Below are 27,689 nucleotides of genomic sequence, written 5' to 3'. Positions count from 1 at the left end.
TTGGTGTAATAGATACATTATGAGTGAAGTGTGTATGAGGTAGCCATTCATGTTTTTAATGAATGAATGCATGTCAGCCTCTGGAAGGTTGTCTAATCCAGTGTAATCCCAGCCTGATGAAACCCGGTTGAGTGGAAATATTGGCAAAAGAGAGGGATTAGTGTCCATGAAGTCTGGGTATCCATGTGATCTCAGCACGAGCACATTCCTTTGTTCATTCATGATTTGTTTGCATGAAACACTAAAGATTTACATGAGAATTTGTTGTCCTTGGCTTTGTGTGGTGTCCTATGAGGTTGACATTGATTGGTCGGCTAATATTAAATTCTACATTACAGTGGCATGCTTAATATGATTATTCTTCCACAGGCACATGACTCCTGGCACGATCCATGGTTCTACTATTGTGTTTTTTTCTTCTCTTTTCACAGGAAACACTTATATCTTACAGACTGTAATCTCTTTCCCTCTAAATTCATCCCAAATGAAATGTTTCCAGTGTCACTCCCCTCTCTGACGTACAAAAAAGTCAGCCCAGGCTGGGTCAATCCCTTATCTATGTATTCAGAAGTAATATGAAAACATCATAGTGATAATTTTGCTTGATATTTAATCTAATTCAGCCATCATTCAGCCATCTTTCAAAACATCTTCCAACCCCTGCTTTTCCATGGGCCAGGATTTACAGTTTACACATCCATTGCCAAGCTAGGATGAGAAGAATGAAAAGAAGAAGCAAAAAGAAAGGAGAGGCAATGTGAGTCACCTCTACCAGAATGGCACAGTCACAGTGACAGATTTTGAAGGACAATGCGACCTGAATCATACAAGTTTTGGGTCAGTGAAAGATTAAAGCTCCTAGCGCTCTGTGTAAAAACGAATACACGCAGACACAACTGTTACAAAGCTTAACTTAAATTAATACACTGCACTGAGTATTTTTGACCTGACTGTGCCTGTGCATGGACGGTGGGGTGGTAAACATTTGATCTTAAAGCTCTCTTAGAGACAGGCTAAATAAAGTATAAAAGGAAGTGTACAAAGAAAAGGTCTCACAACAATAACATTTAGTTATAACCATTGTGCCTGGACTGAGCGCTACCGGTAACTATTTGCAGGATAGCACCGCTCGATGGCAAAACTGAAAATAGCTCTGACTTGTTTATTTATCTGCTGACAGTTCTGATTGTCCAACCAACTGTATTTCTGCTAATCCCCCTGCGTATTTTCATGAGCTGTCAACGTCATTTAAGCATACATTACCGGGAATGGTTATGAACTGTAAAGCCCAAACTCACGCGACAAGCATGTATGATATTATCAGAGTGGCAGGAAATTATTAGATTAGAATTAAGACATTTCTAGATTTATTTACATGCTACATAGACCTACATAATGTGTTGTTTTGGATATGTTGCATTTCTCATTTCTGGCATTCAAGCACTTGTATCTCTTTACTCCAGTACTTGCATGAGATTATGTATAATTTGGGGTTAAATGTCAAGTCTCATCATAAACCATCTGCAGTGAAAAATAGTATATTCTGCCCATATTCAAACTGATTGGATAAAGACAGAATTACAGAAACAGACATGCGTTGAAATGAATTACTTCTCGAGAGAAACGTAATCGTCTACATTTGATTTTAGATTCGGATGATCTTCTAAATGAGCAGGGAGTAAACATTTTGCAACATACATAGATGGGTGCATTAGATGGTCTGTAACCCATAAAGCAACTATGAGTGAAACATGTCATCTCTGGAATGACAGTATCATGTCATATGAAAGGTTTATAAACAGGGGTGCACATAACTGGTGCGCCAGTGCGCATGCGTCGCCAAAATGCATGCTGCGCGGAAGATCAGCGGCATGAACGCGCTCTTGCGCACCAACAGCTGGGAGCGCTGGGAGAGGAATTGACTTCCTCAAAATCCACCTGCTGACTGCTGACTGCTGCATCACTGCAAGCGCCGTAACGCCATCACAACGACCACGGCGACTCCCCTCACGAAAACATTCGGAAAGTATCGTAACTTGTACTTTCATTCCGCGTATCGCGTATCGCACGGTTATCACGCCGACACGTGACAATTCAGTCCCGAACGACTCGTCGCTAAAAGGAAAAACAACACCAAGGAACTTCACGTTTCTTTTCTCTGAAGCTTTCAAACGTTCAGACGTTTATTTTACAGCTTCATTATCACACCTAGACCCCTGACCCAGGGAATATGGTTGGGAATTCTATTAGAAAAAAAAAACAAGACTTTGTTGCACAATCAAAATAATGAGCTATTTAAAGTGATAGCCTACAACATCCTCTACCATGGTTGAAATTGAGGACAGTGATAACTTACAGCAGTCAAGAGAGCAGTGCTGATGATGATTAAGCTTGTAGCATAAATAAATGCTTAGGCTGTAACTTTTTGTTGAAAAGTTGATTTCAGTGTTTACAGAACAGAGCAGTGCTTAAAGAGATGTCAGTTGATTTCATTGTGTTTAAAGAACAGACATTCAGTTAGTGCTTAAAGAGATGTCAGTTGATTTCATTATGTTTAAAGGAGTCTGACAGACTTTCATGCTTAAAGAGCAGTCATTTGATTTTGCGTTTGTTTCTTTTGTTTTGCACACAATCATTTGTTCGTTCATCTTTATTTATGAATAAATGTCGTTTTGCTAATATAAGTTATCCATGTATCCCTTTTTTATCCATCCTGTGGGACGGGTCGTGACTCGCGAGCTCGGGGAGCACCAAGCAGCATCCCTAGGTGCTCCTCTGAGCACTGGCCCCAAAAAGTTATGTGCACCCCTGTTTATAAACAATGGCACCAAATGTATGCCATTAGATTATGGGTTGAATGTGTAGACTTACTTTTTCACCTCAATTAGCCAAAATCAACAGGCTGGACTGCTGCAAGCCTTCTGTGTAAACTTGGTGGTTACCCATGTTCATGCCGCCTTAATCCAGCCTCAGTCCCCAGTAATACAGTGCCACTCTAACAGGATTGGTGATGTTAACCGTAAGGACCCCACTGCCAGCTGTCACAGCCCCCTGGCAGCTGAGCTGGGTACCGTGGTGATGGAGGGGAGGGTTTGGGCTCTGGTGGGTGGAGCAGGGAGGGAGGGGATGCCTGGACAGTGGGATGATCTTCTTAGTTCAGTGCAGATCGCCACACAGAGAGAGCCAGACAGGGATATCTCACATCGCCTCTCATCCATTCCCGTTCTTTTCCACTCTCTCTCTCTCTTTCTCACTCCCTCTCTTCTCATCCTCCCTCCTGGATTTGAGCTGAACACATTTATGGGTTGCTGATACAACACAGACAGGGGATTTGTAATGGCAGTGGCTTTGGATGCAGTGTGGGTGAGGGTGAAGAATGTGTGCAAACAGAACGGACTCCTCATCCTGTCGGTGCTGGCTGTGGTCGTAGGGTGCCTGCTGGGCTTCTTCCTACGGACAAAACGCCTCACAGAGCAGGTCAGTTACCACCCCCCCTGTGAAGATGTTGTGTACAACCTCCTCCCTACCCTGCCCCAACACCTATGATGATGTTGTCTACACCCCCCCCTACCCTGCCCCAACACCTATGATGATGTTGTCTACACCCCCCTCCCTACCCTGCCCCAACACCTATGATGATGTTGTCTACACCCCTACCCTGCCCCAACACCTATGATGATGTTGTCTACACCCCTACCCTGCCCCAACACCTATGATGATGTTGTCTACACCCCTACCCTGCCCCAACACCTATGATGATGTTGTCTACACCCCCCCCCCCCTACCCTGCCCCAACACCTATGATGATGTTGTCTACACCCCCCCCCCCCTACCCTGCCCCAACACCTATGATGATGTTGTCTACACCCCCCTCCCTACCCTGCCCCAACACCTATGATGATGTTGTCTACACCCCCCCCTCCCTACCCTGCCCCAACACCTATGATGATGTTGTCTACACCCCCCTCCCTACCCTGCCCCAACACCTATGATGATGTTGTCTACACCCCCCTCCCTACCCTGCCCCAACACCTATGATGATGTTGTCTACACCCCCCTCCCTACCCTGCCCCAACACCTATGATGATGTTGTCTACACCCCCCTCCCTACCCTGCCCCAACACCTATGATGATGTTGTCTACACCCCCCCCCCCCTACCCTGCCCCAACACCTATGATGATGTTGTCTACAACCTCCTCGCTACCCTCCCCCAACACCTATGATGATGTTGTCTACAACCTCCTCGCTACCCTCCCCCAACACAGTGGCACAATGAACTGAAAATGGAAATCAAGTCTATCTATCTCTTGAATGCTATATTGGGCTTAAGTTGTTTCTTTTCATCTGTGCACATTTTCATTTCACATGTAGGAGTTACAAGGGTAAAGATTCACTGTAATTCTGAATTTGTTTCGGTTGAAGTTTGTTTGTTTTTTAAAATTATATTTGTATCTTCTTTAACCAGATGAGTCACATTGAGATCCCCAATTTGCTTCCTCTAAAGAACGCTGTGCAAAACACTAAGTTGTAACGGCTGCATTGCTGCTAATGGTAATTACATTCAGCAAAGTTTCAGTTATCGTAGAGGCGGAGGGCAGGTTTCCGGCAATAAGATGGTGGGGATAATTCCATATGAGATGAAGATATCCATTGTCCTTGCCAAACAGGATTTCACCATTGTGTCATGTCAGTTAGCGTGACTCAATCTGCACACGATCGAGACTCTGGTAATGTTTTTTTTTTATCAAATCATATTACCATAGTTACAGTTGTTGTTGTTGTTGTTGTTGTTGTTGTTATTGTTACAGTTTGTAACAAGTTTAATATGTATATCATAATCTAACCACACAGCAAGCCTAGAATGGGTGCCACATTCAACCAGGACGTCTCCAAGCTGTAGAACAATGCAATGAACCTCATTTGCATCAGCTACAGTGGTCATCTTAAGTAATGGGACAGTGAAGCATTTTTTCTTCTTTCGGCTCTATTCTCCAAAGGTTTGGATTTTAAATGAAAGAATTACTACATAAATACATACATATTGGTTTCACCATTCAGAAATTACAACACTTTTTATGCATAGTCCCCCTATTTTACTGCTTGACAGGTAAGTCAAGTGTGTTCCGTCACATAGATTCTGCAGGCATAAGAGAGCTGTCAATGTCTAGTATTGATTCTAGACTTTGCAACAATTACTATGACGTTAAAGTAGATATGCTCAGCTTTTATTTGATGGTATCCGTGTACATACTGGTTTAAGCATTCAGAAATGACAACACTCTTTTATGCATAGTATGCATAATACCCTTTTAGGGTACCCAAACATAATGGGACAGATGTATCAAATGTCCAAATCAAGCACTTACAGTATATTTAGTATTTGGTTGACACTCCTTTGCATGCAATAACTGCCTGAAGTCTCCAACCCATTCATCTCACCAGATGTTGGGTATCTTATTTGCCAGGACTGTACTGCAGCCATCTTCAGTTGTTATTTGTTTTTAGGTCCTTTTGCCTAAAATCATATCATGAATAAATTAAATGTTCCAAGTGGATTTAAATCAGATTGACTTGGCCAGTCATGACAGTTCCACTTGTTAGCCCAGAAAACTCCCTAGCTGCTATGGTAGTATGTTTAGGGTCATTACCTTACTGTATTTTGAAGCACCATCCACTGAATTTGGAGGCATTTGCTGCACTCGAGCACACAAGATGTTTTGTACACTTCAGAATACATTCTACCTAGCCCCGCGGTGGTGTAGCGGTCTAAGCACTGGCCACTAGTGCATGCTGCCCACCGGGGCCGGGGTTCGTATCCCGGCTCGCCAGATCCAGATATGGCCGAGGCACACGGGAAGCGGCATATTGGCCGGCCGCTTCCGTGGGCGGTATAGGAGTATTTCTGGACTAGGATCCGTCGCGCAACACCGCCCCCGTCTGGTGCTGGAGTAACGGTACTGGGCTCGAGGAGCCAGTCAGCCTAGTCTGCCTGGCGGCCTCCTCTGGGACTGCCGGCCACGGGGTCGTGCGGCGGATCCTTCGCAATAGGCAGGGGATAATTGGATGCTAAGTTGGGTTAAATTGGCTACCAAATTGGGTGAAAAGGGGATAAAATCTGAAAAACAAATAAAAAAAATAAAAAGAATACATTCTACCGCTGCATCATCAATTAAGCCAAGTTAGACAGTTTTGTGTAGCAGCTATACATGCACCAACCTAACACCTCCTGCACCATGTTTCACATATGAGCTAAATCAGTACATATGTTTCTCCAAACTTTCCTCTTGCAATCATTCTAGTACATGATCATATTATAATATTAATCTTATCTGTCCACAAGACCTTTTTCTCTATGGAGAAGGTCCCATGAGCCTGTTCTTTTACATCATTTCTCTTTGAGTAAATCTCTGTCATATTCTCAAATAGGCCTAAAAATAACCAGCAGGCCTTTACTCTGGCAATGAAGGATTACCATCCATCCAATCAAACAAATGCTCTCAGTAATTGTACATTAACCAAGAGTGCCTCTGAGCCCTACATATTAAAAGACACATTGGAGATGGAAGCCTCTGTGTTTTCAAACCAAACTTGAGTGGGCTTTAGGTGTTTTAGTTGGTGTTAGAGTTGGTGGCTGGAGAGGAAAGGGGAGGATACTGACAGTAACATGACAAATGTGAAGGGGTTAAGTAAAAAAGAAAAAATATTTATTTTTCAAGGACGACATGGCCAAAAAAGCAGCTCATAGTCAGTTACCGACTGCTGTTCACTCATAACAGTATAACAGAGGATAGAAGGGAGACAGGTCGTGTCAATCAGCATACGATTCATGAGATAATCAGCATGATTAAAATAAGACATATGCATTATTACATTTTAAACATTGTCATTTGCTTTGATTATAAGTGACTTCTTTTCATGTGCAATAATTGTATTTTATTACAATAGTGCCGAGTGAATGGTTGATGGCCTGTGGCACTTGTTAATGAAATTTCACAAGTATCTAAATATAAAATCAAAAAGGCAGCCTGCTTCATTTCAAATTGCATAGGAATAGTATTTTTAATATATACTCTTGCAAGAGGAGAACGTTTACAGCGTGTCAAGATCTCTCTTGTTACGACAAAGGTTCCCTGGAAAGTCCAGAAACAGGGAAGGCAGGTATATTTATACATAAGTAATAGTCATGCCCTCAGGTAAGGTACAGGCCAACCACAGGCATTTCCTGTATGAGGAGGGCTGGCTGTGATGCAAATTTAGAAAGAGGTTAGGGGGGAATCGACCCCCACTTTCTCCTAGAGACACAAAAGGTGGGAATAGGACAAGGGCCACAAAACTGGTTTATGGCGCTTTTCCACCAGTCGCTTTGGGTCGGTTCGGGTCGGCTCGCTTCGGCACGCTTTTGAACAGTTCTGGTTTTCCACTATACACAACAGACCAGGAACGAGTAGGAGGAGTAGGCGATAGTAGGCGCGTCAATAGAGTTACGCGTCATAAAAGCGCGCCATGGTGGTGACGTATATTTTCACGAGACACAACACAGCCACAACAATAGCAACATGGAGGAACTTGAAGCTATCGTATACTTTTTCCTCGGCATGTGGTATATTATTAACCGTGATTTTTTTGGGAGAGAAAGAGAAAGAGAGAGAGGAAGCTATGTACACATAATAAAGTCATGTTTTTTGAACCCTTAAAACCACTGCCTTCACTTGTCTGCTTTATGAACTGTAGTATCATTGTGTGCCGTGTTATTCACGGACAAACACGGTGCCCGGAGGCACCCTTTGCGGGTTAATAACTTCGGTTTACCGTGGGTTAGGATAACAATTCAAACGTGTCCGGATAGGGGAGAGGACAGGGAAATCCACGACACTGCTATCACCGTCGACACAGCGCGGAGCGAATTCCCTGTTAAAAGTTTTCTCTCCCCCCGCTGTCAACGGGAGTTTCAACCAGCTGGCGCGGTGCTGCGAGCAGCAGCGGGTTCATTGAGTTAACGGTTAAAAGCATAACTTCTCGGGGTGTAAAGCACTCTCTCTATTTCGGGCTAAACTGTGCAGTGTAGCCGGCGTCCTGGTTCCTCCAGCAACTGGACACTTCCATAAATAACAACAAATATGTAATATGTAAATATGTATAATACCACGTTTATTGATCAAATGACGCCAGGGATGGAAAGGGGTGATGGCAGTTTTAGAAGGGAAAAAAAAAAAAAAAAGTTTATGAAGCTCTGGACTATGGAACGGCACAGCACAGCACAACGGGGGGAAATGCGATAAGAATTATGTCAAAATGCAGCACCATCATGCACAGATCAGCCTTAAAACATGTAACGTTATATATATATATATCGTTATACAGGGAGCGATGTATTTCTACGGAAAGGCTGATAGATTGTAGAATCTTCTTGTCGGTAAAACGATGGAATCAATCTATTGAGGATTGTGATCTTAAATGCGTTGTGTCATCTCAGGATAGATTAGGTGCACAGCATACACGATTTGACAAGGAAATAGGATGTTCAACACGGGTCGGAATCTCTACTTGATTTATTACTATCGGCATTAGTCAAATACATGCTCACATCAAGTCATCCGTTCACTGCTGTCCATCAAAAATGGCACATCCATCAATAATATTACATAATAACAACTGCTCTGATTAGATTGCTTAGATTGTTTAATACATCAACGTGGGGAAAAGCGAGATGAACTCGCGAGTATCAATGCTTCATTGAACGGAAAGTCCTATCTATCCCATTCAAAGTGTTTTAGCCTTCCCCCTTTCCACTGGTAATAAGGAATTGGCAAGAATAGATCGATATAAATAGATCAACATAATGCAGCACCATCATGCACAGATCGGCCTTAAAACATGTAACATTAGATACATAACGGAGCGATGTATTTCTACGGAAAGGCTGACTCACGCGGGGCTCATTCAATCTCCGCGTTCGTTATAGATACACGTGCAGCAGCGGGTGAACTCCCGGTTCATTGAGTTTAAGGTTAAAAGCATAACTTCTCGGGGTGTCAGCGCGGTGGTTAAGGGCTCAAAATGACCGTATATCGATGGTGAAGTTAGCAAAGGAGTATTGTGATTGTACCCAGAGGCGCCCCGTCCATAGAGGCAACCAAGGCAATTGCTTGGGGCCACCAAACAAAAAGGGCCTTTTTGTCAAACTAAAACTGTCCTTGGATGAATGTATTTTCAATGGAAATCATGGCATTCAGCGTTCAGTCGCTCGAGTCTGCTCGCACTGCGCTGCGCTCGCGCTGCGCATACATTCATCCAAGGACAGTTTTAGTTTGACAAGCTAAACAATATGAGGGTAGTTAAGAGTTTAACTACTTTTCATTGTGAAATAGCTAGTTTGGTAAAGTATTCCCTGCAATTACGGCGTTATTATATGATCTATAACACCACGGACATCCATATCCGTAACCACTATTGGCAGTATCCACGCCGCTGCCCCAAAACCCCCCTAGTGGGGCCCCGCCCCCTTCTAGCTTGAAATTGACGTCTAGCCCCGCCCCCTTCTCCTCTCAACTGTCAGCAGCAATCATGAAGCGATCGCACATTTCTGGTCACCAAAAAAAGAAAAAAGAAACGAGAAGACAATGAAAAACGACACCAGGATAGTGGTAAGTGGATAGAAGCTGCAGAGTGCAAAAATGTAAATAAGATGCAGAGTGCAAAATAAGTAAGATGTCTTAGGCAGGCAGGCAGACAGACAGACAGACAGACAGACAGACAGACAGACAGACAGACAGACAGACAGACAAGCAGGCAGGCAAGCAGGCAGGCAGACAGACAGACAGACCCAGTGGAGTCATGTAAAATGTAAATAAGAACACCAGCGGTTTCAGAATATACTTGTTTATTGATTTTTTGATTTATTTGTTTATTTATTTGTTGTTCTTGCTCTGTTTGATATTACATATTAATGTTGCTGTTTCAGAATGTGAAAACACCAGCAGTTTCAGAATGTAAGTGTGTTAAGAGTTCTAATAAGCACCATTGTGAGTTGATATTTCATTATTTATATTGCTCCAATTTGATGTTACTATACATGGCTCCTTTGTTGATCAAATACTCAGACGTGTGTGTGACTGTTAATTAATACATTATGACATTTATAATGAATTCCTTTGTTTCAGACTGTTTTTTTACTTACACACACGAGCGCGCGCATATGCGCGAACTTCGTAAAACCGTATTATATTTTAGTGTCAGGGAAATAAATCAATTTAACATTTTCCACATCGTCACCCGCCTAAGACCCTTACCAGGGGCCTCCATAATGTTGTTTGCTTAGGGCCCCCAAAAGTCTAGGGGCTCCACTGATTGTACCACCTCCATAGCCGGTGTTATTCACGGGCAAAGACGGTACATAATAGCGATTTTTGTGTTATGCTTGTTGTAAATAAAAGTTCTATGATGCATTGAAATGACATTAAACTAAGATAATACGATGGTCAGCATAATTTTTCGAATCTTTATTAATAAGCTATTACAGAAACTGTAGTGACATTTTCCAAGAGCGAAGTGGTATTTAAAGATGGCGGTTAGAGGTGTACAGTGAACACAAACGATGACGATGTTGTGACGATTTCCATTGACCAATCAACGGTGTGCAGCGTCACACGTCACACGCAGCCTGGCAAAAAGGTTCCGGGTCTCAATTTGGTTCCTGGTATCGAAGGGTAGCTAAAGAAGCAACCCGAACCGACCCAGGCCGACAAATGGAAAAGCGCCAAAGAAGCAGGCCAGCCCGGGCTGACCCGGGTCAGCCCTCTAGTGGAAAAGCCCCATTAGTCTGGTCCTAGAGTACTGGGCCTGGGGAAGCACAAAAGCCAGGAACTTCTTCAAATGGCTCAGTCCATCTAGGTGCAGGTCAAGAGAAAAGAGAGCAATCAGGTCTTTGTAATCATTTAAATGTGTCTGTTGTCTATCCAAAGTCAAGTTTCAAGTAGAGAAAACTGGTTTCATTGTCTACTAGGCTGAGATCGTCAATGTGTTGATTATGGCCAGACAGTCTGACTGTCTAGTGACTGTTGTGAATTCAGTCTCAAAGGTAATGAATGTCTTTATCAATAAATAAAATGTCTTAGTAGGCATATTATTCCCCCATACACTTTAGCATTCAGTGAAGATGAAACAGTCTGTACATCTCAAATATCAAAAAGAGAATGTGTGAGGTAGACCTTTATGGTTAAGAATCATTATTCCGACTGAGAAAAAATTCAGTGCATGCCAGGCTACCTAAACAAACACAAATCTTAGGTAAAAAGCAAGATAAGGAAGCTATATGATTATAATTACTAAATTAATTTCAAGAAAATACACTAGGGATCTAAGTAGTCATTGCTGCCTCATCATAACGCCACCTATTCATTAACTTGGCTAATTCACTTTTTAGTACTGAACTTGTACACATCTGTCTCATAAAACTAATGTTCAGGCGAGGGTGAGGGGCAATGGTTGTCACATACGACAAATTCAGGTCAAGTCATAATAAAAGTACATCCATCCAGTGTGTCTGAACATCATCTTATCTAAGGGAATGTAGAAGGTAGGATGGGGTAGGATATGGATCACAGCAGGCCAACCTCCGTTTGTCAGGAATCTAGATCAGAGAAACCAAGAGCCTCTCTATCATTTCAGCCAGGCTGGATTGAGGCAAGGAGTCTAAACAAGGAGTGGGTGGAGAATTGTTCAAGGTAGTTTCTGCCTTGCCTTCTTATTTTAAAGGCATTTTAGAAGGAGATGGAGACCGTTTTATGACATTAATTAATAACCAAGATACATAAAGATACACAAGATGAGAGGATCGCAGGAGCTTCCATACTCACTGACAGTTTGAATTAACCTCATTATTCTCAGAGTATATCACCAGCTGCTTGGACTGCAGTGTGGGTAAAAAACTGCTTGTGTAACCTACGGTGATGATCAGTCACAACAACTGTTCTGGCGTGGATTAATAGTGCAATCAGGGCTACACTTACCGTGAGAGATTCTGCCTTCAAATCCGGCGACAAAACAAATGACAAGAAAGCCTGCTATGATCTCCGCAGAGTGATTAGGCAACCAAACGGGATGTCACGAGTGAGTCGCGATGTAGCAATGACTCACGCAGCATGTGGCAGGGGCTGCACACAATGTCAGACTTCAAAGGGAGACCAAGCAGCGCAGCGGGCGAGCTGAATAGCTACTATGCCTGCTTTGAGAACACAAAGTTCAAAGTGTGCACGGCGCAGCTCGCTGGCGTGTTCATGGACATATTCAATCTCTCCTTCTCCACAGGTATAGTTCCCTCCTGCTTCAAGTCATCCATCATTGTCCCTGTGCCGAAAAAGAATGAGGTATCATGCCTAAATGACTGGCGCCCTGTTACTCTCACTCCCGTCATGAGCAAATGCTTTGAGAAGCAAGTCAAGGCCGATATCTGCAGCACGCTACCAATTGCCCTGGACCCTCACAAATTTGTATTGGCAAAACAGATTGACTGACGCCACCATTGCCACTGCATGGCACTCCGCCCTCACCAACCTGGACAAGAGGAACTCCTATGTGAGATTACAGTTCAGCATTCAACATCATCATCCCTTCCAGACTCAACACCAAGCTCAGAGACCTAGGCCTTAACCCCGGCCTATGCAACTGGATCCTGGACTTCCTGTCGGACTGACGACAGGTAGTGAGAATTGCTCAAAGACCACCACCCCTCTAACCCTCAACACAGGAGCCCCCCAAGGTTGTGTCCTGAGTCCCCTCCTCTACTCCATGCACACCCATGACTGCGTGGCCACGCATGGCTCCAACTCTGTGATTAAAATTCACTGACGAGACAACAGTGATTAGCCTGATCACAGACGGCGATGAGCCTACAGAAGAGAGGTTGACCGCCTGGCTCAGTACAGCCAGGAGAACAACCTCTCTCTCAACACTGACAAGAGCTGGTAGTGGACTTCAGGAAGAAAGGTTGGGGGTCAGCAGTTTTAAGTTCCTCTGTGTCCACATCTCCGACGACCTCACCTGGAATGAGCATACCGAACAGGTGGTGAAAAAGGCACAAAAAAGCAGCGCCTCATTCACCTCAGGTGGCTGTTGGCATGGGGTTGAAATGCAATTGCACAGCCCTCAACCGCAAAGCACTACAGAGGGTGGGGCAGACAGCTGAGTGGATGTGAGCTTCCCTCCATTCAGGACAACAAACGGTGTGTCAGCAAAGCCTGGAGGATCATCAAAGATCCCAGCCACCCCAACCACAGTCAGTTTTTTTGTTTTGTTTTTTTAAGTAATTTTTTCTGAGTGGGGCAGTCCCAACTCATATTTTTCATTTTTATTGACAGTTTCAGTGAATATTCAGACAGGAAGGATGGGTGAGAGAGAGGGGAGGGATGACATGCAGGATATGTCCCCGGCTGGAATCGAACCGGGGACCCTGCGGTAACATGGTCAGCGCTTAACCCGCTACGCCACCCAGGGCCGCTTTAAGGGGGGGCTAGCTGGGGCGGTGGCACAGGGCCTCGCGCTTTGGAGGGCCTCGCGTGAGGCAGGGTAAAAAAGAAAAAAAAATGTTTTTTTTTTTTGTTTGTTTTTTTGGTACCCTGGCTGGCGAGGCCCTCCAAAGCGCCAGGCAAGGGACCATATTATTATTTTTGCCTTTAATACATTTCTAAATGTTCACACATGTGATAATCATAGTCAATCATACATTTAAAATCTAGCATACCTGTAGGACAGGGAGATTCTTAGCAACAGAAAAAAGTAATTTCCAACTATAGCCCTGTCCGGACGGCATATAAATTACCTGAGGACCCCGATAATATTTTTTTTACCTGGGGTAATTCGGTAATTTATATGCCGTCCGGACAGGGCGTATGACACCTTACGTGAAACGTGAAAATAATTTTTGGGCGCGCGTTGACACTTGTTGTGCATAGTGACTGCTTAGTGCAACGGATAAAATGCAGAGGGAACGAGACCGAGGAAGAAAATGTTAATCGGGTGCTGAAAAAAGAAATACAAATAAAAGAAAGGAAGGCTTCAGGGCCTCGCTTAGAGGTTGGTTCGAAACATTTCTAAAAACAAGTGAGGCTCCCGTTAGCACCGAAGAAGCTAACGTTACTGCTAGCACTAGCAATGCTAGTAGTAGCACGGCACAGCCCCCCCTGAGAGGCAAAGATGATGTCTCTGAGGTGGAGGAGGACAACTGCTACACCGGCAGCAGTGGGGCTGCCCAGCCCCAGGTGATGATGGTCAGGAGTGGCGAAGTAGAGGATACGGAGGCGGAAGATGGAGCTACTCAGAGCAGCAGCAGGGCTGAGAGTGATGGAACGCAAGACGAGCCTACGGTGTTAGATATGTCATGTATGATGATCCTGGTAAATTGGCCGGTACATATGGACTCTACAGTTACAGAAGTGATCATTAGAAGAGGTCCCCCAAAGATGAAACCTGGATTTAGTTATCCTAAAAATAATGAGAACAGGAACTTTAGTGAAACTTTATTTCTCCGAAAACTACTAAATGGGGAAAAAATAGAAAGAAAGTGGCTTGTGTACTCTCAAAAACGGGACATGTCTTTTTGCTTTTGCTGTAAGCTTTTCAACATAAAGGATAGGCCTACATGGTGGTGAGTAACATCTCTATTCATGTCAATAATGGCTTGTGCGTATTTAATGTTGGGTATGATGACTGCTTTATCCTAAATCCTAATCCTTTACGAGTATAAAAGGTTTGAAATGAAACAAATATGGTTGTAAACTATCTAAATAAGTAGATATGCTATTGTCTATCAGCACAGCATGTGAGCGCATTTCTTGCAATATATCGGTGCGTGCGTGTCGCGCGGTTATAACAGTAGCCTACATCATTATAAAAGGCCTCGCAAATCTGACTTCGCACAGGGCCTCGCATATCTCCCAAGCGGCCCTGACGCCACCTAAGCGCCCCACCACAGTCTGTTTTAACCATCTCATCCACTGCCAAGTCCTTTCCCATTATTCTCACGTCTTTGATCATGAATCCGTCCGTGAGCTTGTCCTTCCCTCTCCTCGATGCCAGCGTGATCTCGTATTTTCTGTCTCCTTTCGACCGACAGCCCTCCACATTTCCACACACCTCCTTTATTCCTCTCAGCATTTCCATCACAGTGATGTTACTTCCATGCTCCAGTCCCACCTCCACCGTCAGGCTCGCGTCGTACCGTTTATCCGTGTTGCTTTCATCGTCGTCCATTCCGTTCGCTGTGTTTGTTGCCATGTCGTCCGTCCTTAGAAGCCCCCGATTAGCACGAAGCTGTCGGGGTACTCAAAACCTAAACTCACTTAAATGTAGATGGTATAATGTTCGATTGTTTTGCCAAACTCGCTTGCAAACTTTCTCAGACCAAACGCACGTTTGTCTGTTCACCTTCCGCTCATGCGCATAGACGGCGACTCTACCTCCTGAGCCACAGCCGCCCTCTTAACCGTGTCTGGGTGCAAGGATTGCCAAACATTATGTAGCATTGTTAAGACAGTCAGGTTCCTAACTAATGTTGTACAACCTAAATTATGGCATTTGACACCGTGGACAATATTGTGTTGGTGCAATGCTTGAAATGTGGAATTACTGGTGTTGATTGGTTTATAAATTACCTATCAAATCGTACACAATGTGTAGTTGTGCTCAGGTGTGCTGTAAGGTTCTATTTTAGGCCCACAGTTTTTTTGTATATCACATTGGGCAGCTTTTAACACCACAGCTTTTAACACTATTCAACAGAATTTCTTTGATTTGAAGCTTTGAATTTGGTTAAAACAAAATACATGGTATTTTCAAATGCCAAACATTTTGATAATCATGAAATTGCTACATTGGACGGACAAGAGCAAGCCATAGTGTACAAATATCTGGGAGTTTGGGTGGATGACAAGCTGAGCTTCACTGTAAGAACTGGAAAGGAAGCAAAGGCTGAGAAAAGGTTTTTATTACTGGTATAAGGCTTGTTGGTAAGGAGCTGGTACATTCCTGTCAGTCTTGGATTTTTGTGATATTGTATATGCGACAGCAGCTCATGAAAGCAGGAACAAGTGGGCAACCAATCAAAATGTACAAACTTATTCCGAAAAATGTAAATACATTTAAATGTTGTTGAAGATCAATGAGACACGCAATGCAATGGATTTGGTGAGTAATCCATTGCATGGCAATAATTTGGCTTGACTTGCGAGTGTGTCATAGATTTTCAACAACGATGACATTTAAATCTTTCATAATAAAAGTCTGAATTTTGTTTCGGTTGCCAACTTGCTCCCACTTTCACCAGCTGCTGTCACACATATGCAGGCCTCCACCACTACCCTGAGGGTGCTTTATTCAGTACACGCGGTTCTCAGGTTCATTATTTTATTTATTTAAAATTTGTTTTTTCAGATTTTATCCCTTTTTCACCCAATTTGGTAGCCAATTGAACCCAACCTAGCATCCAATTATCCCCTGCCTATTGCGAAGGATCCGCCGCACGACCCCGTGGCCGGCAGTCCCAGAAGAGGCCGCCAGGCAGACTAGCTGACTGGCTCCTCGAGCCCAGCACCTGTTATTCCGGCACCCCGGGGGCGCTGTTGCGCGACGGATCCTTGTCCGGAAATACTCCTATACCGCCCTCGGGAGCGGCCGCCCAATATGCCGCTCCCCGTGTGTGCCCCAGCCATATCCGGATCTGGCGAGCTGGGATTCGAACCCAGTCCCCGGTGGGCAGCATGCACTAGTGGCCAGTGGTTAGACCGCTACACCACCGCGGGGCTCAGGTTCATTATTAACCACAAATGTTTGACACATCATTGTGATCTCTACAGTGCTGTGGGGTGCTCGTTATTGATGCATTCTGTGTAGGCTCAAACACTGGTATACTCTGATTTATAAGATTTATCTCCTTATCCTTTTTGATTAGGTCAGAAAATAAATATCAATTACGGTCTCACTCGCACTTCATTTTACCAGTCCCAAAATTAAGAATAAGTCATGGTAGAAACAGTTTTAGTTACTGCGCTCCATGGTCCTGGAATTCTCTCCAGAACAGTTTAAAACTTGATGATCTTGTCACTTTGGTGGATTTTAAACACTTGGTCGATTCAAGTATCACAGATGTGTGACAGCTGTTTTAGTTAGGTGTAGGTGTAGTTTAGTTTGTGATATGTAACTCTTGTGTCCATAGTTTGTTCAATGTTGTGTCTGTGTGTGCACATTTTTTTGTCTGAAACTTTGTTCCCCTGCTGCTGTTGAAACAGGTCTATGGAGCTATTTTAGTGCCACCAGAAATTTAATTGTATTTGACAGATCTGAATTGTATTTGACAGATTGAATTGAATCTGAGCACAAACTGAATTGTATTTGACAGATTGAATTGTATTCAATTAAGTTTTCATTATTTTAATTCAGTTTTCAAATTCAGTTTCTCAAAATACAATTCAGTTCTCAAAATACAATTCAGTTTTTCTCAAAATACAATTCAGTTTTTCTCAAAATACAATTCAGTTTTTCTCAAAATACAATTCAGTTTTAGAGGCACTCATCCGGGGACTCTGGGCTAGGTAGAATAATAGAGCACCGATTCTAAGAGCAATTGCGCGTCATCTCCCTGTCATCAGAACGATCACGTCCCCTGTTGGGTGATTGAAGTGTAGAAGTTTGACTTGTGTGAAATGTGTGGTCTTTGCTACTTTAATCCGATAAAATAAGAAAACTGTATCGCTTTTTAGATATTAGGATCTCATTTCCGATGGCCAGTCATGCAAACAATTATATAGTGTCGTTGCCGATCAATGATCGACGTTGTTATATGGAGAACATTTATGGCAATGAATGTGTGTCCTTTCAGTCTGCCTCCATCCATGTGGATGAACCACCCGTTTCAAGTTTACTTTGATTGTTTGTTTATTGCCTAGATCACCGTATTGAGAAGTCATATGGTTATGGGGGGTGATATTGCAAGGTAATTTAAGCACCTGCGCATCTTGCATGGCGGTAGTGGAGAGAGAGGGGAGCGATGTATTTGTGTTGACCGCATTATACGCATATTCTATACGCATTGTTTGTTATTTTTCTGGTTTTGATCGCTTATGGATTCTTTTTGTACGTCGCCAAGTTTGATTGTTCTATTCAATAGATGCTCTAAAACGTACTTTTCATCTCAGCGGATTGTTTGGCGCGTCATACAATTACCAGCCCAGACCCTGCTTGCGTCTCTCAGCGACTTTTTACTTTTGGCTCTATCTATCTATCTCGCTACAGGTGTCATATAACCCTAACCCATATCCTGTCATATAAAAGTACCTTATTGAATCTCCAGGTAATGTATTTCTGACATCCATCACTTTTGCTGTCGTTAAGATACTTTATTTTTCTGTTTTGGTAGTCTGTCCAATGTGACACTTGCCTTCCTCCACCGGCCCTAGTTTTGGATCGAGCTGGCTGTTCATTATTTTCATGATAAATCGTAGCTAGCTAGCTATAACATCTTCATATACACCATACAGGCTAAATACTGATTAACAGTAGGCTACTTTTATCTTAAGAAAACTAATGTAACACTCTCATCTGGGGATTTACACGGCAAATCAAATGAAGAACTACAAATCCCCGATGACAGGGAGATGGCGTATGACTGCTCTGATGAATCAACCCCTATTTCATTAATTTTCTCTATATAACGACGTCGATCATTGATCGGCAACGACACTATATAATAGTTTGGCTAACTGGCCATCGGATTTGGGCTCCTAATATCTAAAAAGCACTACGGTTGTCTTATTTTATCGGATTAAAGTAGCAAAGACCAGACGTTTCCATTGACCGCCAGTCAAACTTCTACACTTCTATCACCCAAAAAGGGGCGTGGACATGACGGGAGAGCAAAGTACCCGGATGCGTTGCTCTTATGAATTCGGATAGGAGTTAGAATCGGTGCTCTATTATTCTACCTAGCCCAGAGTCCCCGGATGAGTGCCTGAGAACTGAATTGTATTTTGAGAAAAAACGAATTGTATTTAGAGAAACTGAATTTGAAAACTGAATTAAAATAATGAAAACTGAATTCAATGCAATTCAATCTGTCAAATACAATTCAGATCTGTCAAATATAATTCAATTTGTGCTCATATTCAATTCAATCTATCAAATACAATTCAATTTCTGATGGCACTAAAATAGCTCCATACAGGTCTCTTAATGAGACTAACCTGTATAAATAAAGGTTAAATACTTAAAATATTTAAATACTTACTAAATATACACAAAAAAGAATGCATCTTCAAATATGGTCCGGTTGGTTTGAGTCGTTGTCATATTTCCTCATTTCATTCACATCTTGAAAAAAAATGCACTTTATTCCACATTACAATGAGAGAGGAGGACGATGCTTGTTGTTATAGGACGTGTTGAGGACTTGTAATGCTACAGTATATTAGTGGTCAGGGATGTTGTTCAGTGTGACTGGCTCTCCTTGTTCTGTGGCACTTGGCTAAAAACGAGTCCTGTCAGACTTTGGCCTCTTAACTGGTCCTTTTGCAATAGCTGCAGTTGTTCCTCATGCCATAGACACAGACACAGACAGTCACACATATACGCACGCACATGCATGCACAAGCACACACACAAACACATCACACATAAACATCCTTCCAAACCGTACGCAAGTGCTGATCCTGCTCTTAAACTGCAAACTAAGCTCTCTCTCTGCTTAATGCCGTACAGAAAAGCTCTTTAGCTGTCATTATCATGTACCAGCCTCTCTCTTCCCCTCTGTCCATTTCTCTCGTCCACTCCCCTTTCTCTGTCTCCTCCATTCACTTTCATCCTTTCCCTTTATACACTCCCTTGTTATTCCTGTCTTTCTGTCGCACAACAGTCGCACAACAGTACCTCTCTAATCTCCTTACACTTGTCTGTCTGTCTGTCTCTCACCCACTTCTCCTTTCTGTTTATATCACCCTCTTAATTCTCCTTTTCTCTCACACATCCCAGCACACCTTTCTGTCTTTACTCATTCACCCTCACGTCGGTTTTAGAATGGGGCTCCAGTTGGCAAGCATGTCACAAACCAGGCCAAGCTCTAACCTCACCTGTTTCCTTGCTTTATGTTTCTTGCTTGCTTGCTTTCTCTCTCTCTCCCCCCCTCTTTCTCACTCACTCACTTTCTCACTTTCTCTCTTTTTTTATCTATAAGATAGCTAGCTATAGCTCTGAGCTTTAAAATGGATTACCGCCCATCGACTCCCGTAGCAAACTTCCTTTGCCTAGCCACCAAAGTGATAGATTATGGGAAAGAAGCTTTTTCAAAGTATTTGACAAACTGCCAACTCTGACTGGTTGTAACATGAAGGGGGCAGGGCAACAGGAGGAGAGGCACTGGCGTGTTGGGAGTTTTAGGATGTGTGGGTACGTTTTGTGTTGCTATAGTCTCGAGTATAGTCAATTAGTTTAGCCTAATGCACTCTACAAGCCCTCACTGTCAGATCTCTTCTTCAATGTTAAATGCTGGCCTGAATTATCCCTCTGTGGTATCAGCTACAGCAGTGGAATAATGCTCTGTCTGACACTTACAGTGTAGCAACTGTTTCATCATCTAGAATAAATTAGACAGCTCTGGATGTTAAACAAAATACAACCAGCACATGTACTCCACATGTACACACATCCATACACATAAACCTGACGGCTGTTGATTTGACTAGACTATTGACAAGACTGACTCTTTCCACAGTAGGGTATTTCCATACTGTAGCAGATTCGAGGCACAGAGGGTGCAAGTTTGGCAGATCGGCAGTTCAAGCCCCGGCTGGCCACATGTCGAAGTGTCCTTGGGCAAGACACTGAACCCCAAATTGCTCCCAGTGAGCGAGCCGGCGCCTTGCATAGTAGCTTGCTGCCATTGGTGTGTGAATGGGTGAATGAGAGGCCGTTGTAAAGCGTTTTGGATAAAGGCGCTATATAAGTGCAGTCCATTCCATTCCACAAGGACCTTTTCTCCCGGCGCGAAATTGCGTAGGCCACTCCCTCTGTCGTACAGGTGTTTCTGACGCTCCTGGGCCTCGCGCAAATGCTCCCGCGATATAACCCCCCAGTGAGTGAAGCTTTGCACGCAGGTCCAGGACGTATTGGATTTAATTTTTACTGTCACTAGACCCTTCCTCCCAGCTTTCTTTAATTAGGTCTAGGACGCCCCCATATAACAGTTCAAAGGGGGAAAACCCTGTGGAAGCCTGGGGTACTTCCCGCACTGCAAACAACAGAGGGTCTAACCACTTATGCCAATTACGACTATCATTGTGTATGAACTTACGGATAATTGACTTAGGCGTCTGATTGAACCGCTCACACACACCATCAGTGGCCGGGTGATACATGCTCGTTCGGACCGCCTTAATGTCCAACAACCCGTAAAGTTCCCTAAGTGTTTGTGACATAAAATTAGTGCCCTGGTCGGTGAGGATTTCTTTCGGAATCCCCACCCGGGAGACGACATGGAATAACGCCTGTGCTACACTCTTTGCAGAGATAGTACTAAGCGGTATTACCTCGGGGTAGCGGGTTGCATAATCTATCAAGACTAAAACAAACCGATAGCCCTGTGTGCAACGTTCAAATGGCCCGATAATGTCCATGCCAATACGACCGAATGGTGCCTCTGGCCGGATTTCCCCGCCTCGTTGACTGCCGGAGGGAACAAACACACACAGGTTAACAAGCCATTTGGGTGATGAGTCTAACTGAGGACAATCAGCTCCATCATCCACACTCCACCACAGTCCGGCTCCACCTGCAGGCCAGAACGTGCCATGTTCCCCACACATACTTACTGCTAAAAATAATCACCTACAGGCCATGTGGGATAAAAGAGACATGGGGGAGGTGGGTTTCGGTTGGTCTTCTAATGCAGCGGTTCGAGGAGCGCAGAAAAAATGGGAGGGGTTGCAAGAAGATTTTATGTCTGAAGTTTATTTTATTTTTATTTTTTTTATTATTCAGTATCCTAGATGCACAATTGAGCGTGTTTCCATACTGTTCCTCTGAGAGAAAGAAATGGACCGAATCCTCTGTCTACACAAACTCAAATCTTTCCCGCTTCATTAAAGAAAACAATAAGCTGAATGTTTGAGTTGCTAGCCAGCTAAAACGAAAAGGTGAACTGGTGGCTCTAGAAAAAGCCAGTGGAAAGTTCAGAAGAGCAGAATTGCAGAATTCATTATTTATTTCACAGTATGTGGCATTAGCATATTAACAGTATGTGGCATTAGCATAATAACAGTTTGGAACAATTGTAACAGTAAAATTGAAGTAGCTCCTCCAGGTTAACATCTGTTTCAGATGCGGTCACATGTGTTTGCAATACAGACGACCCGAGATTGGGATTGAGAAATTGCAGTCTGACATTGCCAGTTTGCATTAAAATGACTTATTTCCAGCAGCGTTGTTGCTCTTCTTCCCTAGCCATGTGTACACCCAGTTACACATATGCCCCAGGCTCCTGTCAGCGTAAATAATGGTTGTTTGTTTCCTACACAGGAAGTGAAATATTTCCAGTTCCCCGGAGAGTTGTTGATGAGGATGTTGAAGATGCTCATCCTTCCCCTCGTCGTGTCCAGGTACAGTCAGCTCTCTTTTTGTGTTGTAGAAATGATACTCCTCATCAAAGGCCATAGAAACCCTAGCACTACCCTAACACTTCTAATGAGTCTCTCCACATCAAAGGCCGGAAAATCAGAGCTGATCCTTACTCTCTGTTTGGCCTTCAAGAATTTTGATAAAAGTGCTGAAATATAAAAAAAGGACTGGACGGTTTAACGAATGAAGACATACATTGATTACCATTCACAATGGAAGATCAGACGATCACTATCTTTGTATCAGCCACATTTAAACACATGTAAATCACATAGCTGGAGTCACCAAATCCATTTACACTTCTCTGTGTGCAGGATGACTTGATTTGCTTAAGTTACCTTTTTGGTTGTTGCAACCCATAGAATGGAGGTGTGACATGGCCTGAGTAGGAAGTGTCCTTTGATGTGCTTTGACACAGGATTGATCCGATCTTCTGATGCTGATCTCCTCGTCATACCCTGCACTAGGCAACGCACACTTGGCGACCAAGCCTTTTTTGTTGCTGCACCCAAGGTGTGGAACACCCTCCAACAGCCATCTGATGCTCTGATACTCTCAATACATTCAAGACCAGACTCAAGACTCATCTGTTCAGACTCACCTTTGTACAGCATGGCATGGGTCCTGAGTAACACTATTCCCCATACCTGCTCTTATATGATTATGTTACGTTTTGTTTAGTTTTCTCTACAGTGTCCTTGAGTTTGAGAAAGGCACTTTTAAATGAAACTATTATAATTATAATTATAATTATTATTATTATTATTATCATTAATAAAAGGTGCAGCCGCTTCTATATGTGATGTGTGTGTGTGTGTGTGTGTGTGTGTGTGTGTGTGTGTGTGTGTATGTATGTATGTATGTGTGTGTGTGTGTGTGTGTGTGTGTGTGTGTGTGTGTGTGTGTGTGTGTGTATGTAGGTATGTATGTATGTGTGTGTGTGTGTGTGTGTGTGTGTCTGTAGCATGAGATTTCTTTTTTTAAAATGTACTTCGTTTTTATTTCAGTTTCAGCAACTTGTACAATCAAGTCCACATTTTTGTCTACTTTCTGTCTGTTTTCTCTATTCTTTTAGCTGTACATATGGGTTATAAATAATTTAAAGAAAAACAATTTAGTGACAAACACACAATGCAAAAACAAACAATCAACAAAAACGATGACAATAAAACTAAAAGGGTAGGGGGGATTGGGGTCTGGGGTTGTGTGTGAGTGAGTGTAATGGTGTAGGCATGTGTATGCGGTGAGTTGGGGATACCGAGATATATGAATCCGGATATGTGGAAGGGTTCACTGTATTAATATAGACATGAAAGGGCTTCACTTTTTATTAAATATATGTTTTTGGACTCTCAGAGAGTATGTTATTTGTTCCATCCGATACATTTCCCATACTTTCTCAGTCCACATATGTGGAGGGTCAGGTTTTAACCACTTAATTTAATGCATTTAATTGCTGCCGTTAGTAATATTTGTAATAGATATGTTTCTGCTCTTCCATCAATGCCTTCTAATGTACTACTCCCATCTTTGGATCTTTTGTGAAATTTGGGAATACTGCCTCAAACACCTCTTCCCAAAATGTTCATAATTTGGGGCATGACCAGAATATGTGGGTGTGGTTGCCAATTTGCGTACTGCAATTTCTCAAAAAAAATCTCATGATCACTTTCCATTTGAATTTCCTCCATGTATTTGAATTAGTTACTAAATGGGCTTCAGTGCATATTTCCTCCCATATGTCCTGTGGTATGTCCATGTTCATTGCAGTTTCCCATCTCCATTTTATCTGCAGTGTATTATTCAAATTCATGGCTAGAAATATTTGGTAATGGTCACATATAATTTTCTTATCCCCGAACCCTTTTTGCAGTTTTATCAAGAACCCTTCAATTGGAGTGGGCTCCACTTTATTCCATTCTTTATTTCCATATTTTGTTAGGAAGTTTTGCAGATATCTACGGATCAGTGGCGGCTGGTGTTAAAATTTTTGGGTGGGGCACAGCAGTGTGGCGGGGGGGTCGTCTTTCGCGCGCGCAGCGCGCGCGATTTTTCCCCGCGTGCACGATTTTTTGGTCGCGTGCACGCGCATAAAACACGCACTGGCGTTACAACCATTGTGTAATTTCAACTTTCCCCCTTAAAATGACCGTGTGGGCCATGGAGAAGTTACCCTGTCAACTACAGACACTGAGGTGGAAGAGTGACCGGTCTATGGACGTCGGTACGGTCCAATACCCAGTGTCAGACAAGGAGGAAGTCTAGTCAACAAGGCTAGTACAGGCCTCACAGCTACACTCAGGTTAATAAAGGTAGCAGATGAATATGTGTACTATGTGTCTGTGTGACATGGCTACATCAATGAGCAGAGATGAATGCTGCAGTCAGTAGTACAGTACTATCTATTTCATAGACACATGATGGATGATGATGGAGAGTGATGGTGGTCAACACATTCAATGATGTATCACAACCAGACCATGTCAGAAACACAACCAGACCATGTCAGAAACACAACCAGACCATGCCAGAAACACAACCAGACCATGTCAGAAACACAACCAGACCATGTCAGAAACACAACCAGACCATGTCTGTAACACAACCAGACCATGTCTGTAACACAACCAGACCATGTCAGAAACACAACCAGACCATGTCTGTAACACAACCAGACCATGTCAGAAACACAACCAGACCATGTCTGTAACACAACCAGACCATGTCTGTAACACAACCAGACCATGTCAGAAACACAACCAGACCATGTCTGTAACACAACCAGACCATGTCAGAAACACAACCAGACCATGTCAGAAACACAACCAGACCATGTCAGAAACACAACCAGACCATGTCAGAAACACAACAATGCATCAGCTGAGTTAAAGAAAACCAACTCTTACCTTTGATGACAGAACATGAGCCGTGTTTACCCGTACCTCCGCCCCCGCGCATATTGCTATGAATAGTTCGAAGATAGGTGCTTGCACGTTAGGTGCGAGGCTGCTTGGTTAACCCATTAGCGGGAACATTATTAGTTGCACAAAATAGGCTGATTTAATTGACCATGAACATCAGAGACAGACATTACGAATGTTCATTTAAAATACTCCGGAAGCCCGAAGTCCGGAAAACCGGAAGTCAGAAGTCCTCAGCATAATGCATTGTCTGCAATACAACCGGAGATTAAGGACGCACATTTGTGCGCCCTGGCCAAGAAATAGAGACAGCCAATTGGAGCGCTGCTACAGCTCACGTGTAAGCGAAATGTATTCGTCCTGGCATAGACTTCCAATGACCGGCGCCCCGACTCCTCCCCTATGTATTTTAACAGTGAGTTTTACACACACACACACACACACACACACAGATAAAAATGTTTATTGTATTAGAGGATTTTTAATGAATGCTGATAGGCGCCGACAGAATATCAGCCGCATTTTGTGAATAAACAATGTTTATTTAAAAAAAAAAACTTTTACAAATCACAACTAGGAAGTGAAAGTGGGGGCGGCGCCCCAGCGCCCTCTATCGGCCAGCCGCCACTGCTACGGATATCTGGGGTCACATGGTAGAAAAAAAATATTTGATGTGTGAATCCGTTCCCTCGATTTAGTAAATCTGTTCCCTCGGATTAGTAATCCGTTCCCTCGGTTTAGTAATTTGTTCCCTCGGTTTAGTCATTCGTTCTCTCGGTTTAGTAATTCGTTAGGGTTAGGGTTAGGCCCTATGAGCCAGAACGATCGCAAGGATTCTAACCCTAACCCTAACCCTAATCCTTGCGATCGTCCTGGCTCGTAGGGCCTAACCCTAACGAATTACTAAACCGAGCGAACGAATTACTAAACCAAGGGAATTTAGCAGTCCCACTCAGAATTTTTCATTTTATTGGACAGATCTAGTGAAGTCGATCAGTCCTGTGAAATGACGTGCGTTGTGCATTTAATGACACTATTTACAGCGCTGTCAATTTTCAAATAATGCAATAGGATACTGTATATGAATTTACAGAAACACATAATCATGAATGGAAACACGCAAGAGCGTGTATTTGACAAATAAAGTGTGCGTGTGTTGTGGTGACCACCTCGTAAATACACACCACCCAGGCAGGAGAGAGAGAGTTGGGGGCAGCCAAGCGGGTTTCAAACACGGCTCTCCCGCTTACTAAGCTTACAGCAGTCGCCGGGGCTGACAGGCTGATGTTACTGCCGGCGTGAAGTTCACGACAAATAAACACGACAGGCTTGTGCATCTCTGTGAAGCTCATAATTATAATAACACAATATTGCAATATTTATTACTATTATTTTTTAAATTATAATAATCAACCATCATTCATTAGTAGCCTAATGAAAACTCATGCAGTCCCGATCAATCTCCTCTCCACTTTACCATGCAGGTACGCGCTCCTGTGAGATCATTCAAGTTTCACGTTTATTTGTCATTATACCAAATACAATTATATAATGTAATCAAAATAAAAAGAATGAACATATTCAGCCATTCCATATAATCACATATAATCACAACTCACAACCCCTGTGAGCAGTTGCAGGGGCTGACGTTACCGGCGAATTCCACGACAAATAAACAGACTTTATCACTGTGAAGCTCATAATTATGATAACACAATATTGCAATATTTATTACTATTCTTTTTTAATAATGATAATCAACTTTCATTCATTAGTAAAGCTCCCGCAGTCACAATCAATCTCCTCTCCATATACAGTATATCATTTAATTTGTTCCATAGTTCGTTTTCAGCTGACTCAAGCTTCATATCAGATTGCGCTAATAATTTCCCCGCTTCTCTGCTTCTCTGCGCATAGGAACTTTATGCATTTTTAGAGGTAGCCTAGTGATCTTGTCATTTTCTCTTCTTGTGTGACATCGCCATCCAGCAATCTTTGTGCGTCAATACACACTCCCCCATTGTGAAGAGTGGTCGTGTGATTCGACACCTCGTCGCGCTAAAAGTAGGTGAAAAAACGTCGCGCTCGCAGTGTTAATGCCATCCTTGGGCCAT

General features: G+C 43.1%; 1 protein-coding gene across 1 annotated transcript in view; it reads left to right on the top strand.

The window, feature by feature from the left end:
* Positions 1-3,336: 3,336 nt before the first annotated feature.
* The window catches only part of slc1a7b (solute carrier family 1 member 7b), a gene marked incomplete at both ends in the record, with an annotated part of 95,407 nt that continues 71,054 nt past the window's right edge, over positions 3,337-27,689 (top strand). Inside the window, 2 exons of the mRNA XM_080536466.1 lie at positions 3,337-3,477; positions 22,556-22,635. Of these exons, the coding sequence (XP_080392592.1) occupies positions 3,337-3,477; positions 22,556-22,635 (221 nt within the window). The remainder of the gene's footprint in view (positions 3,478-22,555; positions 22,636-27,689) is intronic.

The sequence above is a fragment of the Nansenia antarctica genome (assembly GCF_963989245.1).
Source record: "Nansenia antarctica genome assembly, chromosome: 7".
NCBI lineage: Eukaryota > Metazoa > Chordata > Actinopteri > Argentiniformes > Microstomatidae > Nansenia > Nansenia antarctica.
Note: the sequence above shows the minus strand (reverse complement) of the source record. Positions and strands in the feature narration are given on the sequence as shown.